We start from the raw sequence: 17,569 nt of genomic DNA on the forward strand, positions 1-17,569 counted from the left end.
GATCAGGTTGGTCAAGCAGGACCTGCCTGTTGTGAAGTCTTTGGAGATACTCAAAATCCAACTGGACGCAGTCCTAGGCAACCTGTTCTGTCTCACCCTGCTTGAGCAGAGGGTTGGAACTAGATGATCTCCAGAGGTCCCTGCCAACCTCAGCCATTCTGCAAGTCTATGATATCCTAGATGACTTGCTACAGCAAGTCGGAACAACAGCGGTAAGCAGGGATGACCTTCTCCCATGTAAGCTAATGGCAGTTGCAAATACTCAAAACATCTGGAAGGGGGAGAGGAAAGGAAAGAGAAAAAAAACCCTGAAGATTATGGCTGCAGCATGGTTCACAAAGATTAACTATCATGTGCAAAGATAGATATTATATGCACAGAGCATCCTTAGGCTGCTAACAAGGCACGTGTCTCTGATGTCAAAGAAAGCAACCTGATCTAGTGGAAGGTGTCCCTGCCCATGGCAGAGCGGTTGGTACTAGATGATATTTAAGGTCCTTTCCAACCCAAACCATTCTGTGATTCTATAATTCTGTAAAGGACAGATGAAAAAAAAATTTAAAAATATAAATACACACGCACACACTATTATTACTCTTGATTTTCTGTTTTTAGCTATGGATCTCAAAGGCATAAACAAAAAGTGAATAAAATAGCTTTCTCTTGTATGGGAAATCAGACACACAAAAAGACAAGGGGTCTGGCGGAAATCTCCGAGTCATTGCCACAACCAAGCACAGAATCTATGATTTCTACTGCAAAAGTTACTCATTCTTCAGAGGTTTGGGTTTTTTTGTGGCAGCTAAACACAGAGAAGGTTAGATCAAGAAATTATTTTGATTGGAAAGAGCTATATTTTCCTCTTATTTAATGACAAGCACCACAGACAGCTGTGGAATACCCAAATGTTTGGGAAGCTTTGAGAATATGCAGATACCAATGCATTTTTAATAAGAGCTATGTTTAACTCGTACACTGCAGACAGCATTTTTTTGTTTTCTTTTTTTTTAAATAAAACTTTCAATACTGTCTTGAGGTCTGAATTTGAATCTTTGATGGAACTTATAAAACTACAAAAGCACTCATGAAATCCTATAAAATCCCTAGAGAAAACAGTTGTCTTTTAAATCCAAGTGGTTTATTACTTGCATTTCATTCAATAAACACCACCTGTTCTTTATTTTTTAGGTGATCATCGTCTTGTCTACTGGCCATAAATATATTAAAATTCTTCTTTGTTTTCCAAAGTAGAACGGAGATAAAGCTGATTAACTCTATACAATGTTTCCATTCTGTCTGGCTTCCAAGGTGCAACACACAATAAATGTAAGCAAACATGATTTGGTTAACAACAATTTCAGGAGGATTTGCTGTTCGTGAATGGAGCCGGACTGGCCAAAGAACTGAGGATTACAGTGGTGAGATGCTACAGATCCTTTCTGGATACGTGACTTCAAGGTACAGGCCATTCAAACGTCATTCCCTCTAAAATGACTTAGAAAGCCTCTAAGTAGCTCCTGCTGCAGTGGTAGTCTGGAGTGTGGACTTCCCTCCACCTGCTCCTCTGCAGTGAGGCACATTGACTATTAACCTCCACCATGAACTGAGGCCAGAGCTAAGAGGCCAGAGGATAAATCACTTACTTCATAGCTCATTACCTAGCCAGGCCTTTTATTTCTGTTTTTAGATAGATGCTGTGGTATTACACGTCATTGTGTTAAGCCTGGCTGAATTTGGGGCAAGAAAACAGAAAAAAAAAAGAATTTTCTTAGTGTAGCAACAAGAAACTTAAAGAACATACAAATGTGTAGGGGTTATTATCATTGGAGTATCTTATTGACACCTTCCACGTCCAATGTGACTCCTTCACACTAGAAGATGTTCAGGCTTCCCTAGGAAGCAAAATAAAACTCAGAGGAAGGAAGAAAGGAAGGACAGAAATGCACATTGATGCCGTTAGTCGCATAAAGACAATTTTACAATCTCCAATTTCACCAGTTCATGCTATGGATCCTGACCAGCCGTGACAGAAGGTTTCACCTGGCTAAGCGTGACTGCTTACACACGGAGCAGAAACCTGGGCTCACTTTTTAAAAATTATCTTTAAAATGTTGAATCTTACAGCTGAAAATAAAACCGTCCGAATAAGCTTGAACTTGATTTCTATACTGGAGAACAGGCAGTGACATGTAAGCCCGGACAATTCTGATCAAGCAGTTACGGTCCTTGCCCGATAGCTGGATCAGGTCTCCAGCGGGAACACAGTCGCAAGGAAAAGCTAGCTTTGTATACTCAACATGCAAGACCTGATACCGCAGGTGTTAAAGGCGTTTTTCAATTACACGATGCAGGTGCTGGAAAAGGAAAGGAACGTCCATTTACAAGCTTTTTACAATGTAAAAATGTGTAAAATCTATGATGGAGCTTTATACTCCATCACAAATTGCAAATTTTAGCATCGCCATCCGCCTTGCCGTAACGATGGCCGGTGGTACCCAGGGCGGTAAAACAGGCCTCAGCGTTGCTTGGCAACCCACCTCCTCAAACTCAAGGAGGGTCCAAAGTTCAAGAAAACCCCAGTACTTCTCTTCCTTGCGGTGCTCGGCCCAGGCGTCTGTAAGCAAAAGCAACGAAGGGGCAGGCAGGTACTTACTCTCGTCGACCTGCGGGTGCTGAACGACGACTTGGAAGAGCAAGCGGAGGATGCCCGGGTTCTGGGCATCCTGATCGCAGCCCTGCAGGGACAGGTTGAAACTGCCAGCGATATTGGCAGGCTGACTGTCGCTCAGCTTGAACACCTCTGGGTTGCTGAGGGAGCCAGGGAGGTAGTACTCCACCCTCTCCTCTTTCCTTTCGCAGTTGGAGAGGCTGTAGTTGTGGAAAAACACGCTTGCTCTCATGTTGGAAGGAATCACAAACTGCCACGTCATGAGCTCATCTTCTGGAAAGCCCAGCGGGTAGTTTGGGGACATCAGGGTGATTGAAGACTCCCCCTTCAAAATGGATTCAATGATGCATAACCCTAAAACATGGGGGGAAAAAACCATACAAGACAAGTTGCAACTAAAGATGACACACTGGCATATGTTAGCACCCCAGCAGCAGAGTATTTTTATTTTGACAGAGAGATGAGATCATCCACTTCAGCTACAGGTTAAGTTATTACAAAACCCTCAGACTAAAACATGTATTTGAGTTGATGGTTTTGTCTTCAATTACAGAAAAGGTAAGGGATATATTAATGCTGTATTTTCAGTTTAGTGGGTTTACCTTTCAAACACATGGACAGAGAGGCCTTTATTTTTTGGAAAGGAAATACCCTAGTTTCTACTTCTGGTCCTGGCTTTACAAAAGCAAACATGCAACCTGACAACTGCTTCTGCTTCTTTGGGTTTCAGGAGACAAAAGATGTGAGCTTTTATACCAGCACAAAGCTCTCTGTCCAAAAACCTCCCAGATCTAGCAAGAGCATGCCAGCAAAGAGCCTCAAATATGCATGATAACACACGAATGCAAACCATGGAGGCTGTGTAAGACGCTTTATGCTTGGATGACTCTTGGCAGCGTGAAGTTGGGTACACAGAGATTACGGTCCTGCTCTAGGACTCCAGCAACGACGGGCAAATGAGAGGAGTGCCAGGAGTTACAAAAACTTGTGTTCTGGAAGCTCGAACCTGGACCAGATCCCTTCTATAAGTGATGGCAACAACTGCAGAACTCAAGTAAATGGCAAGAACATCTCCCAAAGAGGGTTTGTCACGAGATCACAAAGTAACCCACTGATTGCTTTATAATATTCCAGGTATTTTAAGAAGATTATTATACAACGTTTTATGTTACTGTGCAGGTTGAAACAGATAGCTGTATTTGAGCAGGCTCATGTGCCTTCCAGGCACTGTTTCCCCTTTTCCCACCTTCCTCTCCTGAAGAGAGGCATTGGTTTGAGGCTCCAGCAAGTTAAGGAAGCTTTATTTAAAAATAAACAGACCTAACTACACACTGCAACCAGCAAATAACTCTCTTGGCTCATTCTAATTATGCTATCTAGTCTCACTTAGTTGAAAACATAAAAACAACAGAGCAGGTATGTTTAAATTTTAGGAAGTTTGAAGAGATTGAAAATGAGTAATGTGCACCAAAAGCAGCAACACAAGAGTTTTCATAATTATTAACAGATCAAGCTAAGATATTTTGATCCCAGAAGAGCACCAGCTACCAAACTAAAAACCATACAAAAACAGCTTTTAGAAAAGATGAAGTGGAAGGGAATTAGGGGTAGCATCACCAAAACTAGAAGGTTATCTGAGAAGAAATGTTTAAAGAATTCTGCTGCAATCTGCACGAGGCGATTACAGGTGAGGAAACACTATTCTGTACTTACGTTTTATGGAAGCCCTGTTAGCTATGCTGAAGCCCGAGGTGGTGAGAGGCGAGTCCCACGGGAGGTGCAGAGACATGATTACTCCTCCCAGCAGCTTGACACGAGACACCGAGCCGTTCCTGCAGAAGGTGCCAATGTTGACTGTGGCCATATCGATACAGCTGTTGATGTTGTAGCTAACGAAATCTGGGCACGTCTCTCCTGGTTCAATCTGTTTTAGCCACGGGGTAGAAAATTTCAGTTCAAGTCCAGCCTTTGTACTTGCCTTCACATCCCAGATGAAAGTCCTGTTAAGGCGAGGTAGCCCCAGTGGGTAAAGATGAACATCTCCAAAGGGACACGGACCTGACACACAGTCTAAATGCAGAGAGAGAACAGCCATGATACACTAAGGAAAGCATTCAAGTAAACAAGGCATTTCCTCTTTATTGCTATTTTCACAATTTTTAGGTTGCACTTAACTTCTATATGCATTAAAAGACAGTCCTATAACATGGTCACGTGCTATCTCTAAACAGGACTCCTAGCCCACAGAGTAGACAGGATAAACTTGCTTTAGTCAGGATGACTAATAGAAGGGATTCATTGTAGTATTCCCGCCTTGTTTGCTGAAGAATTTAGAAGGCATTTACTGAACAGGGTAGAGAGCTGAATGAGCAGAAGGGCAAAATTCAACATCAGGAGAGTTGGAAATCATGGATCTAGAGAACTGATTTTGTCACATCTCACTCGGAGAATTCCTGGCAAAACATTCATCTTTAAATTTTCCACTGCTTGCCGTGAACTGTATCTTCTTTTCTCTGGTGCCCTGATGAACAACCTGGGGCCCAGATTTTGCAGAAGTGATGACCTGGTGTCCTGATAAACAGCCTGGGGCCCAGATTTTGCAGAAGTGATGAGTAACAACAACTGCCACTGGAGGATTCTGGGAAGAACCTAGAAAACTTTTCTCTGAAAAATCCACCACCACTGCAGGATTCTGGGGAGAACCTAGAAAACTTTTCTCTGAAAAATCCAGACTATTGGTATTTCAAGCTGGACACTAAAAATAAGCATACTTTAATCTATGACTAGGCTCCAACTTAAAAGAAGAAATATCACAAGTGCATCTTACAAATACATGGTGAAATATTGTGAACGTTACTATTTACATGAACCATATGAATAAAACTCCAAAACGTGAGGAGAACTATCCTTGAACACTACCCCAAAAATAGCAAAGATGTTACCAAAGGCTGAATGCCCAATGAAGTTTGGGATCTTGTTGAGAAGTAGCACGTGTTCATGCCATTAAACAGTACATTAACATACATACACCAGGGATAACATACAAAGCAAATGAAGGTTTAGTCCCAACACTTCCAAACGTTCAGTTCGTTAAATGTTCATTAATGTTCATTAAATATAAGGAAACGCGTGCATGTCTTCAATGTTTCTGTTGCCCTTATAGACACAATCAAGCTGTTCAATGAATAATATGGGTAATATATCATTATCAGTGTTCAGAGGCTTTGGAAAGGAAAAAAAGATTCTTTGATGGGTTTATGAACTGTGGGAGAAAAGGGAAGGCAGCAAGGAACTGATGCAACAAACTATCATTTAACTGTTTCCGAAACAGCCAAGTTAACACTAATGCTGCCAGCCATAATACATAAAGACTTCTTTAACTTGTGTAGTTTCAGTAATTCAAGGTTATTTATCAGTGTCCAAAGATGACTTCTACCCAAGATTATAGGGGATACCTTAGTATGGTAATAGGTAAAAAAGGTATGTGGTTTTACTAGAGGAAAATTACCATTGGGAGAAAAATTTTAAAAATGTATCTTACCAATATTTTTCTGAATTTCCATGACGAAATACTTCTCTGGAGTACTACAACTGAAGGCAAAAGTCACGTTCTCCCCAGGCTTTATCTTGAGTTCAGACCTGATGACATTTTTAACACGAATTTGACAGCTTGGTGAAACACCGGGTCTCAGTTTAATCATAACTGTAATGTTGTCCACCGTACGAAGAGAGATCGTAAAGGAAGCTAAGAAAGAAAGATAAATAGACATGTTTTGTTACTAGCATGTACGAGTACCACCAGCCTCTCCACACATCCCCACAGATGCCACATTATCAGAAGGAATATTTGCAGCCACGTTCTCAAAAGTCTCTGGTGTTGGACCTACAGAAAATGCCTCGGCTCTTCCAGTCCTGCACAGACGATACAGAAACATGCTTGCTGCATGTGCCCAGAGAGAAGTATACGTGGAATTTGTGTAGGACCAGTTCTGCTCCAGTTTACCTTCACCGGTGTTATCTATTTCACATTTAAAAAGTAGCTCAGCTGTTCCTTTCAAATTTCTGTTGTCCAGACTTTGGTTTTCGGTTTGTCATGCCCATCATAGAGCCTGCTTCATTTTTGAAGGCACCCATGAAGTTGTGACTCAATTCAGGAAGTTTACTCAGCAGCCAAAGAACAAAGCAACCCTCAACTTAAATTGTACACGACGGTAACAGGTGAATTTCTGGGTATGCCCCAACAATTACTGCAAACCAGACTAGGTACTCCAGCGATACCAAAAGCACGTACCAACAGCCACTTATACATGTGGTTACGGCCCTCTCCCACCTTCCGCACCTTTTACAACTCATTCCCTGAAGGTATAGGACATCCATCAACGTCTCTCAGCGGCACAGAAGGCATCTGTGGCCTGGGACTGTGTGGGCTTGGATACCTCCTCTCCATCCCTGACATGACCACCATAGACTTACGGCTTTTGGGGAATACATAAAAGCCTCAGCAATCTTCACAGATTTCAACCCATCCTCAAACACTATCGAATGCAGGAGCAGCTCTGACAGGAAATACTGGAGCCACAGAATAAACTGGTCGTTGAATAATCTTCTCATATTGAATTGGTAGCAATTTATCAACAAATGGACCAAACTCAACTGTCTTCTAAAGACATACATGCAATATAAGACACGAAGGAGCACCAACTGGACATTCAAGACGACTAGAAAAGTTCTTAAGTTCAGTTTGATGCTTAGCAAAGACTGAGCCCAGCCCTGGCTGAAGCGAGTAAAGTTTGCATTGAAGTCAACCGTATCCCAGCCCCAGGTGAAAATCTGAGGACAGGTCAGTTGGCAAGTTTTCTGCCACTTGTTTTCACTACTTTCCCTTCCTTATTGCACTGTACAGAAGGTACAATCACCGTGTCTATAGCATTTGTGCTTTTAATGTTTATAGGGGGGAAAAAAAAAAATGTATATAAAAAAAAAATCTAGAAATAAGGGTACCCCAAGTTCCATTCAAAAAGGTCTGTTCCTTGAGTGGGACATCACATAGGGCTGCATGACAAAGCTCTGCCCATACGCCAGGTTGGGAATCCTCTTGCTCATTAACCCCAATAAAGAGAGATTTACCCTAGCAAACCCAGCAGCGCAGCACCTTGGGAGAGCCCCTGCAGCCATTCCCATTGCCAGGCAGCGTGCCAGGAAGGTGTGAGAGAACAGCTAGCTCAGAAATGCACATCTGCAGGGCACCCCAGGCTCTACCCAACTGCTTACCAACCCTTGAGCACCTAAGCATCCAGCCTGGCCCACGCCAGCTGCTGTCACCGTGGTGGTGGTAAAGAGGCTGGCCGAAGACCAGAGACCCGGGGGTTCATCTGACGAGGGTTGTGGGGAGCGGGGCCGAGCACACCTTGGGAACCCTGGATTGGCAGAGCCCTCTCGCGGCAGATGAGCACACCAGAGACCCTCAACCAACCTACCCACCCAACTCAAAACTTCAGCCGTCGCAGCTACAGAGAAGCATATAGCATTAGTGACTCAAGTTCCCACAAAATCTGCCTGTCCTATTTTTAAACCTCCCTTTTAAAATCTCCCGATTTTTACAGCAATCTCATGGTTTTGCAGGGCCTGACTTTCACTGCCATGTTTTGCGAAAGCCCTGGGGATCGATCAGTCAGCGCGGGCTATCGTCCTTCCCTGCCACCGGGAACATTGCAGCTCCAGGTGTGCAAACACCAGGCATCAAAATCCCACTGCTAGGGGGAGTAGGGCAGAACAGGGTACTAAAAGAGATACCCCATCGTGCTTTTATTTTAGTTTTGTTGGTCTTGAATCTTTTTTCAGACTTTCCAGCTTTTCTACAAATCTTGAAGTCAAAAGACTTAACAAGCCCTTGAAACTGCCTTACCTATTTGCCACCAGGATCAAAGGCTTTAAATGAAAACCTCAAACACCACGAGGCTTGCCAAATTTCTCCACATACTTGTAATGATGAGTTTACCAATCCTCTATACCATTAGTAAGAACCTGGTCACTTAGTAACTTTCCTACAGCTTTTAAGTGACAGCACAGCCCTCTACCCTGAGGATCTACACTGAATTCCCTCGCCTCTTCCAATGGCTGGCACTATCTGCATTAAAAATACTTTTGCAGAGGTTTTCAATCTGGCTTTTCCCCAAGGGAAGAAGAAGGAAAAAAAAAAAAAAAAAAAAAAGAGATGACCATACAGGCTAGGAACTGCCTCGTGCAATGACCTTCCAAGCACACAGGGGACAATCACAGGGGCAATGTCCGCAGGGTGGGGAAAAGAGTAAAGCAAAGCCAGCAACCAGAGCTGCTCCTCCTCTTGCTTCAGGAGGAAGCAGCTTTCAGAAGAGAAAGTGAAACAACTACTTCCAGCCTAGCCCAGAGTTTTGTTTTCCATACCACTGGACGCCTTTGGGTTTGGGGCGGGGGGGAGGGGAGTATTATTATTTATCGTGCTTAGTGCACAAAATATCCTTTGACCCTGATGGTCATAATCTTTCTGATGTTTATGTCATCCAGATATGAAATGTAATAGCATACCAATAATTAATAGCTACGGACAAAAGAGACTTCTTTCTTGCATGCGGTAATAGTCACGCTTGTCTACAGTTTATAAGTAATGACTGAAAAGTCTGTTCCTCACTTTCTTGTCAAACAGTTATCACTGTTCCTTCTCCCATCCCTGGGACAGCACAACCACACGGCCAACCTGGCAGGACGGAGAAACGCACCAGGGCCACTAACAGCCAGCACTTCTGCACCAAATGCTTGGGCACGGCTCTAAGACCATTTTTAGTCATGAGGATTAAGTTTAAGCATAACCTTAAGCACATGACTAGCTTTAAAACAAAACAAATACACGCCCTGAGCTGAAACCAAGGAACAGAAATTTTGAACGATATTTTGAAATGAGTAAATACTTCCTACAAGAGTCAAAACAAAGCATCGTCTTCCCCAGCCCTTGAAAGCCCTTGAAAAACCTGACTTCGGCTGCCTGGGTTTTTTGCCTCCCACCCCCTTTCCAGACTTCACGACCACGTAGTCACTCATTTGACCTCCCTGCAAGAAAGATGACGTTGGGCAACGGCAGATGAGACGAGGCTCCTGCCTGGGCTGGTGCACGCACACAGCAGCACTGCACACGGGAGAGGCTGACCTGGCTCTCAGCTGCAAGGAAAAGGCATGCAGATACGGACAAAAGAAAGCAACGTTGCCTCTAGTTTTTGTGAAGCCAGCCTCATGAAACTCCACAGATAATCATTTTGGTCAAAGAAATAAGAGCACAGCGCTGTAATGTTAACAGCAGCCAGCTGCTAGAGATGCGCTATCAAATCTCATTTTCGTAGGAAAAATGGAAAAAAAGACTCATGCAGAAAGTATATCCAGTAATCCCAAAGTCACTAAAAATGACTAAAACCCCCGACCAATGCCACACACATGCAGCACAATAGAGAGACTACTTAAAATCACCTTTATTGCAGAGCTTTTATAAATATGAGTGAGTCTGTGACTCACACTGATCTGTCACTGTCTACGATTCCCACTGCACGCCTTTTTATTAGGATTACCAGTAACTGTACACGTTTCTTGTAAAGGAATTTCCACGCCTCGTTAATGCTGCACAGGGATGACACACCGGATAACCAAAGCAACAGAGGAAGCATTGCCAGGCTGGATCTAGTCTCTGTCTACACAACAATGAAATCGTTGGGCTGGAAGATGTCAGAGATGAAGCCTCCAGCCCTGAGCTGGTTCGCAGGCTGACGTAGACATCTGATATCACCCTAAATTTTTTTCCTCTAAGCGATTACAGTTTTGCAGCCTCCCTTGGCTATTTCTTCAACTGCCCCAAACTCAGTCTGTATCTTCCCTGCCACAACTGGATTTCGCTACTGCTTGTTTACGACTGCTCCTTCATGACAGTTGTCTCATCACGGCATCCCGTTATCACTCAGAGCAATGCTCCTCTCTGTGCCAATGCACCTTGGCTAGCTTTTTCTCAACAGTATGACTTTTCCAAACCTTTCATCAATTTTATTGCTCAGAGCTCTCCAACTTGCATTAGAAACAAACTACATAGTGTAAAACAAGTCAGATTACTCCTCAGAGTTTCGCCTAAATTTATCTCCTGTGGTTGCACCCGACACTAACCCCCTAGCAATTTTTAATGTGTATATATAAGTGTCAAAAGGACATTTTTCCTGTACAAGAGGGGGGTGCAACGTAGAAGACAGCTGGAGGGACAGAGAGCATGTGTATGTACGTACAAGGAAGGGACTTGGCAGAACAGCAATTTTTATGGCTATGTACAGTGCCTTGCTAAACAAGGCAGGAGTGAGAACAGAGTCCAACTAGTTTTGGCTAGAGGGCTGCATTTTATTGCAGCAATTTATCCATAAGGATCTATGGATTGTTTCATGACTTCACTGGATGGATTAAAACAATAAAAAAAAAAATCCAGACAGACCAATAAACCAAAGCCCACAAGAGTCCCCAACAAAAAAAAAAACCCGGATATTAATTTACCCCAAAATAACGTACAAAAACTGTTGGTTTGCTCATTCTGGTTAAATCATGGGCTTGTTCCACTTCAGCCATTTTTAATAAAAACCAGTTGGATGGGGCTGACTCAGACACCATTCATGAGCCAGAGGCAGCTGGTGGAGACGGGCTGCTGTAGAAGACGAGTAGCGGCAATGCTCACTCCGGATATGAAGTGCCTGGATCCAAACCCCTGTTCTGCCCAAGGGGGATATGAACCCACACAACGAACACACCTCTCCGGAGAACGGGCTCATCCACCACAGCACTTCGTGTCACCACTTCGTGTCACCTCCTCGGGACATGGATGGCACCACGGCACTGATTGCCTCTACGACTCAGTAGGCTCTCCTGGAAAGCTCACCGCCTCTTCTGAGCCCTTGCAGGGATGCTGGCCCACAGGCATGCTCGTAGCCTGCTGAGGTTGTTCCACTACACGTAATCTACTGCAAAGGTCATGGCAAGACAGTGGGAAGCAACGAGTACGACTCAGTAATGCAGTGACCCTGCCATAAGCTGGACGATTTCAGTTTCAAGCCGTATGAACTCCTGTTGCTGATCTAATGGACAGCCTCGGTGCAGGAGACAGCAGCATCGGTAGGACACATTCAGAGCAATCCATCCAAAACAGCCTTCGCCTAGCGAGGGGACCTCAAGGCTGTCTCCTGCGTGACGGGGACTGCAGGCTCCAGCTCCCGCATCCCGAGCAAATGCCCCAATGGCTCCGCTAAAAGAGATACACCAACGCCACACCTGATCATCCATTTCCCCATCACCTCCAACACAATTCATTGCACAGCTGACTCAAATTTGCCAACAACAGGTCAAAGAATATTTCAAAGAGTAAATCTCTCCCTGCTTCGCTGACTCTAACATTTTGTACCTACCTTACTGAATCTTTCTTTGTCAATTTGAGTCCAACTCTCTAGTTTAATGACAACACCCAATTGCTGAAGCATCAACCACTCCTCCAGTTCCACCTGTGATGCCCATCCAGGTAACTGCCTTCACATTCTTCAAGCCCTTAGCAAAGTTAGTCAGGGATCCATACACCATTTATACTCTTCTCACCTACTAAACTGCTGTGAGCAGCAAACGGAGATCACAAGCACAATCACAAATTACAGCCAACCCTGCTTGCTGCAAGCTGCTGAAATCCTGTTGGGCTTTATAAAGCAAACAGGTTTTCTGTTTACATTTAAAATGTAAACTAACTACTCTCTACATTGCTCAATGATCTCCTTATATTTGGACCTGTCTTCCAATACCACGCTTGCTTGGGATATGAGGTCCGTATTTTGTGAAAGGATTGCTTTCAGGGAATCACCCAGAAAATTGAAGCTTAAAATCTGCAAAGCCTGTGAACACTTACAGATAGATGCTGCCAATGGCTACTATGCCAGGGTAACCACCCAAATCTCAGGAGAGAGCACCTGGGAGAGAATATCCATTCCTCAGCCACCACAGTACAGCCCCCTAATCTTCACTGATGGTTTAAACTCATAGCCAGGATGGGGATGCAGGCGAGATGCCACACATCCCATTCTCCTCCTCATCAGGGAGGAAGGGTGGACACTTCTGCAATAGTGATGTTACAAGCCATCCCAGCACAATTCACATTCAGAGAATGTCTGTCAGTACCCCAGGCCAGCAAGGCTGCTCACTCAAAAGTTGTTAATTCATTAAGTTAATCTGTGATGCCTCAAAAGAATAAAGTACCTTCAGTTTAACAATAACTTAAAAAAAAAAAAATTACAAATTTCAGTACTTCTACCATTTTCTCCGGAACCTTTTTAGAAGGATAATTAAGACACTTAAAAAACTCATGTGTAAGAGCCATTTTCAAAAGAAGCTTTTTTCACCAAAAGTGGGGAAAAAAGATACTTTGGGGCTTGGCAAGTTTAGCCATAATTACAGAAAGGAGAATGTTGACTCCGGGCTGCCTTTTCTATTTTATTATTATTTTACAGATGTGAAATTTTGTTGCTTCTGTAGAAGTGAGACGCAGAGATCAGTGAATGCTGTCTGCAAGCTGACCGTCAACTCGCATACAACCTACAAAACGTATGATACATGGGTCTCTGCAACTTGACAAGAAAATGTCGCGCTGGCATGAGGAACATTAAGACATCATGCAAGTCACTGCAGGAGCCTCCCTTGATTAAAGGGGTGTTTGCTTGCACAGTTTATCCCTACCTTCATGTAAGCCAGCGAGAGGACAGCATCTTGGAGCATGTCTGAGCAGCTCTTCGGTCTTGGCTCTGGTTAACGAAGGTGGAAAAGTGCATTTCGCAACCAGTGGTCCCTCCCATGCCAAACATCCTGCCGACAGCTGTGTCTCTCACTTCTGAGGAAATTCACATCATCCCTTCTCACCCCTCGCAGTTTGCTGTCTCCGTACACTAATGTCTCAGCTCCACTCACCGACCCAGAAGAGCCAGGGCCAATTCCAAAATGCCGGCGTGATCATACCTCTCAAAATAAGCATTTGCTCTGACAGCGAGTAACCATGCTCACTTTGTTCCCCAAGAAATCAAAAGGCACAGCTCAAAGCAGGCTGTCCCATGGCACCCTTGAGGATGGTTGTTAAAAGGTGTCCAATGGAACAGACACAGGTGAGACTTTCCTTCCTATTATACAAGACAGGTATAAAAAAAAAAAAAAAAAAAAAAGAATGTTTTCCCACAGTACTGGCAGCCTGGGCACTCAGAAGCAGATGAGACCTTACTAACATACATGAAATGCCCATCTACCAGATGTTATGGCATGATTCTTCAGCTGGCTCTTCCTGAAGATCTTCCAGGAGGTCCCATCAATACTATCTACACTGGGCAGGTTCAGCTACAGGTGGCGGAATCCTCACCTCTGTCACCAGCTAATACAGAAACAGAAGATTTTGCTCTGACATAACAGCCAGCAGTCAACAGTTTACTAAGCGCAGCACAACCCACGTCCTTTCCTTCATGCCCTGGTGGCACAAGCAGAGGTTGAACAAGAGGAATCTGCACGGTCATACCTCCATCAGATTAGAGAAGTTTTTGAGTTGAGGGACGGTGACCAGGCTTTATCAGCTGAATCCTACTAAGAGACCACCAAAAGTCAGCAGGTGCTCTATGGGAACTGGTTAATGGTTTGACTCCAACGAATCAACCCCTGCTGCAGTGGGTGCGTTGTCCGCTCCAGAGCTGAGGTTTGACAGGGATACCTGAACAGCCTCAGTGAGACGGCTAATGTCCCAGAAACTGCTGGAAGTGCTATGTTAAGGTAACCCAGTCGGACAAAGGGTTATGAATTATAAAAATTATTAAAGATGTATAATTGTAAAAAAGTTTTAACAGAAACTTAAGAAAAGCAAGGAGACAGGGGGATTACCCAAAAAGAGACCAGTTAGATCAAAACTGGTATCCAAGACCCATTTTTCCCACATCCCCCAGTCTAACACATGCTTTGCTGCAGCTGAGCCTTTCTAGGAGCTCTTGCGTGGAAACCATGGCCAGAAAGCACCCAAAGGGAGAGTTCAAAGGAGCATCCAGAAGAAAGACAGCAGGAGGACCCTGCCGCAGGCGTAGTAAGAAAATGGCTGGTCAGTTCAGCTGAACAGCCCACTCATGACAGTGGTGAGCAACACCCAGCTTTCCACCGCACAGCCCCAGCAATAACCCAGCACCACCAGCGGCCCCGCACCGGCCACAACATGAAGAGGTACGACTCCATGCACATTCACTGCTCTCAGGTTGCATTCCTGTCACTGACCAGGACCTGAAGAAGGTCACGTTTAGCCATCAGCAATTACAAAAAGCAAATGCAAATCTAATCAATACAGAGAAACTGGTGAAGAAGAAAAAGAGTTAGTCACCTCTGATCTACACTCATGTGCAAACACATCATATCCCTGTCACCCATAGCTGTAGCAGTCAACACACGTAAGGCCAAAAGCATCTTGACTTTGTTCTCAGCAAAGGATGGCTCCTCATGCTATTTCTAATATGAAATATTTCTGGAATGAACTAAGTGCAAAGTTGTTCAGCCTCTACCTAAGACTGAGGTTTTGGCAGATGTGGATTCCAAAGTTTTTTATTTAACATATATACATGTATAAATTTCAATTAAGCTGGGTGATAAGGGCTATACCATAAACCAAGCCCCAGCAATATTCATTTGTGAAAATACTGCTGCTACATATTTCAAGAAGTCAAAACTTGATTTTTTCAGTAGCTTTCCTCCACTTTCTTTTCTATCCGATATTAATTATAGATAAGATTAATTCATTTAAGTAATTAATAAGCCTGAACACAACTGACCCAAAGGATACTTGGTATCAGGTAGGGGAAAGGTTCTTCCCTTATTTCGTAAACCAAGCCCTGATTTCTGTCTAGAAACTCCCATTACGGTATAAAAAGACAATGCACACAAGTCAGAATAAAAATGAGAGGAGGGCAATCTTCTAGCTAAAGAATAATTTCCTCCATGCCACAGATGCATGGTGGTACTCTGGACATGAGCTTCAGCAGCCTCCAAGCCTTCCACCCCCTGTTTCTCCCGTGGCCAGTCCTCTGAGCCCATGCCTTGAGCCAATGCCAAAAAATAATCCTTTTCAGCCTGCTTCCCCTTAATTATTTTTTGCCTGATGAGCCATTGCAGCTCATCAAATGACAAGCCCAGGCACAAAAGACTCGCCAGCCACCAAAAAAGCCAGCCTCAGGAGCTGGCCCACCACATCATATTTCTTCTCTCCTGGGCCACTTCTTAGCCAAACGACTGCTATTTGTTGGTGTTTTCAGTTTTGCGTAGGAGTAACCCCATGACCAAGAGTATGGCTGTTGGAGAAACTTCATTCACACGTGACTCCAGAGACCACGACCTAACTGAGGGTCTCTGGTGGGGGCACTCGAACCAGTGGTTGGTTGTGCTGCTGTGGACAAGAAGTTCAATTCGGTGTATTAATACTCAAATATTTTCAACCCTCCACCACCTCACTTCCCCACTTGGGCCTCCACATTACCTCTGCATCCTTTCAGATTTTAAAAAGACAAACAAATGAAAAAAAAAATTCACAAACAAGATTCACATGTTAAAAACAAACATCTCTATCCCCCGAAAATCTGGAATTGAGAAAAAATTTTAAGTGTATTTCCCAGTGGAAAATTTAAGGTAGTAGCACCAGAACTGAAACACACAATAAATAAGTAATTGACTACCCACATGTTATTTTCTAGAGAGTAAAAACTAAGTGCTCCAAACTGATAATGGCATGAGGCAAGCAAAAAAAAAAAAAAAAAAGGTACAACCAAATACTCGGGCACATAAGTTGTGGTCTTAAAAGGAGAGGTCTCGATCGAGTGAGCGAAATGGCAATTCAGAATGGAAATAATCCAGCTTCCACTGACTTTCAGAGGAGCACAAACAGGCTGGTTATTTATATTCTGTCAGAACACCGGAAAGACCCTGCTAACAGCTCGGGGGGGGTTATTTTATTAAAAGCAGCAGCTTTACGTATTAAGACTGATGCATGACTCAAATCAGCCAGTTGCCAAGAAAAAGTTAACTGGAGGGTAGAGCAGGAAACAATTTGCGGTGTTGTCTGCAAATTCACTTATTATAACAATGACATTTTAAAGACAAACTCCAATATGCAGATTTTATCACATACTTTAAATCTGAAATATTTATGTTTCATAGACATCATAAAAGTCTGATTAACTTCATTATTAGTGTTTCAAAGAAACATGTTTTAGTTGGAAAACACATTTTCAAAGGTCAGATACACAATACTTCGTTCACACTCCCATGTCTATGCACAGCTATCGCACCAAATACTTCTTTCTGCAGTTTTCCACCTACAAGTTAACCAATGTTTCATTTGGTAATTTACATTATGTATAAAGTTGCATCTGAAGAAGAACCACAAGCTCCTCTGAAGACAGTGTGACCGGCCATGTTTCACCCACACATTCCTACAGGACAGTAAGGACAACACTATAATACTGTACCTGCTGGCAACGGGTGGAGGGAGGAGAGAAGAGAAAGGACTTCATCGAGGATGACAAGAGACAGCTTTAGAGATAGGCGCACCAAGATTTGTACCCATCCCACCAGAGCGTCACCAGTCCCCGAGAAGAGGCACGTGCGCCTCATGGCCACCTCGTGTGTGGTTCTGCACACCCAGCCTAAACCTGGCCTGCCTGAAAGGGAGATGCTGCATCTGGCAGCCAAAACGCAGCAACAGCAGAGCCAGTACCAACAAACGTCAGCACCAGGGCAAAGGGAACGCCTTAAAAATTACAAACTACGTAGGGGTGTGGGGGAAAAATCTTAACCTGAACTATCTTGGGTTTT

At 43.7% G+C, this 17,569-nt stretch overlaps 1 protein-coding gene across 1 annotated transcript; it reads right to left on the reverse strand.

The window, feature by feature from the left end:
* Positions 1-2,426: 2,426 nt before the first annotated feature.
* LOC104084247 (CUB domain-containing protein 1-like) lies at positions 2,427-17,368 on the reverse strand. Its single transcript, XM_009588000.1, has 4 exons — positions 17,224-17,368; positions 6,210-6,413; positions 4,382-4,738; positions 2,427-3,022 (listed from the first exon to the last, which is right to left on the reverse strand). Exons 1-4 carry the CDS (start codon positions 17,366-17,368, stop codon positions 2,427-2,429), a joined length of 1,302 nt encoding a protein of 433 aa, XP_009586295.1.
* Positions 17,369-17,569: the final 201 nt, after the last annotated feature.

The sequence above is a fragment of the Fulmarus glacialis genome, unplaced genomic scaffold (assembly GCF_000690835.1).
Source record: "Fulmarus glacialis isolate BGI_N327 unplaced genomic scaffold, ASM69083v1 scaffold27951, whole genome shotgun sequence".
NCBI lineage: Eukaryota > Metazoa > Chordata > Aves > Procellariiformes > Procellariidae > Fulmarus > Fulmarus glacialis.

What these genes read in the sequence shown, in the direction of transcription:
- LOC104084247 (XM_009588000.1), bottom strand. Translation starts at nt 17,368, where the DNA reads ATGAGGCGCACGTGCCTCTTCTCGGGGACTGGTGACGCTCTGGTGGGA. An exon ending in CCTCCACCCGTTGCCAGCAG is followed by an intron (nt 6,414 to 17,223) that starts GTACAGTATTAT and finishes TTTCTTTCTTAG; the next exon opens with CTTCCTTTACGATCTCTCTT. An exon ending in TAACAGGGCTTCCATAAAAC is followed by an intron (nt 3,023 to 4,381) that starts GTAAGTACAGAA and finishes CCCATGTTTTAG; the next exon opens with GGTTATGCATCATTGAATCC.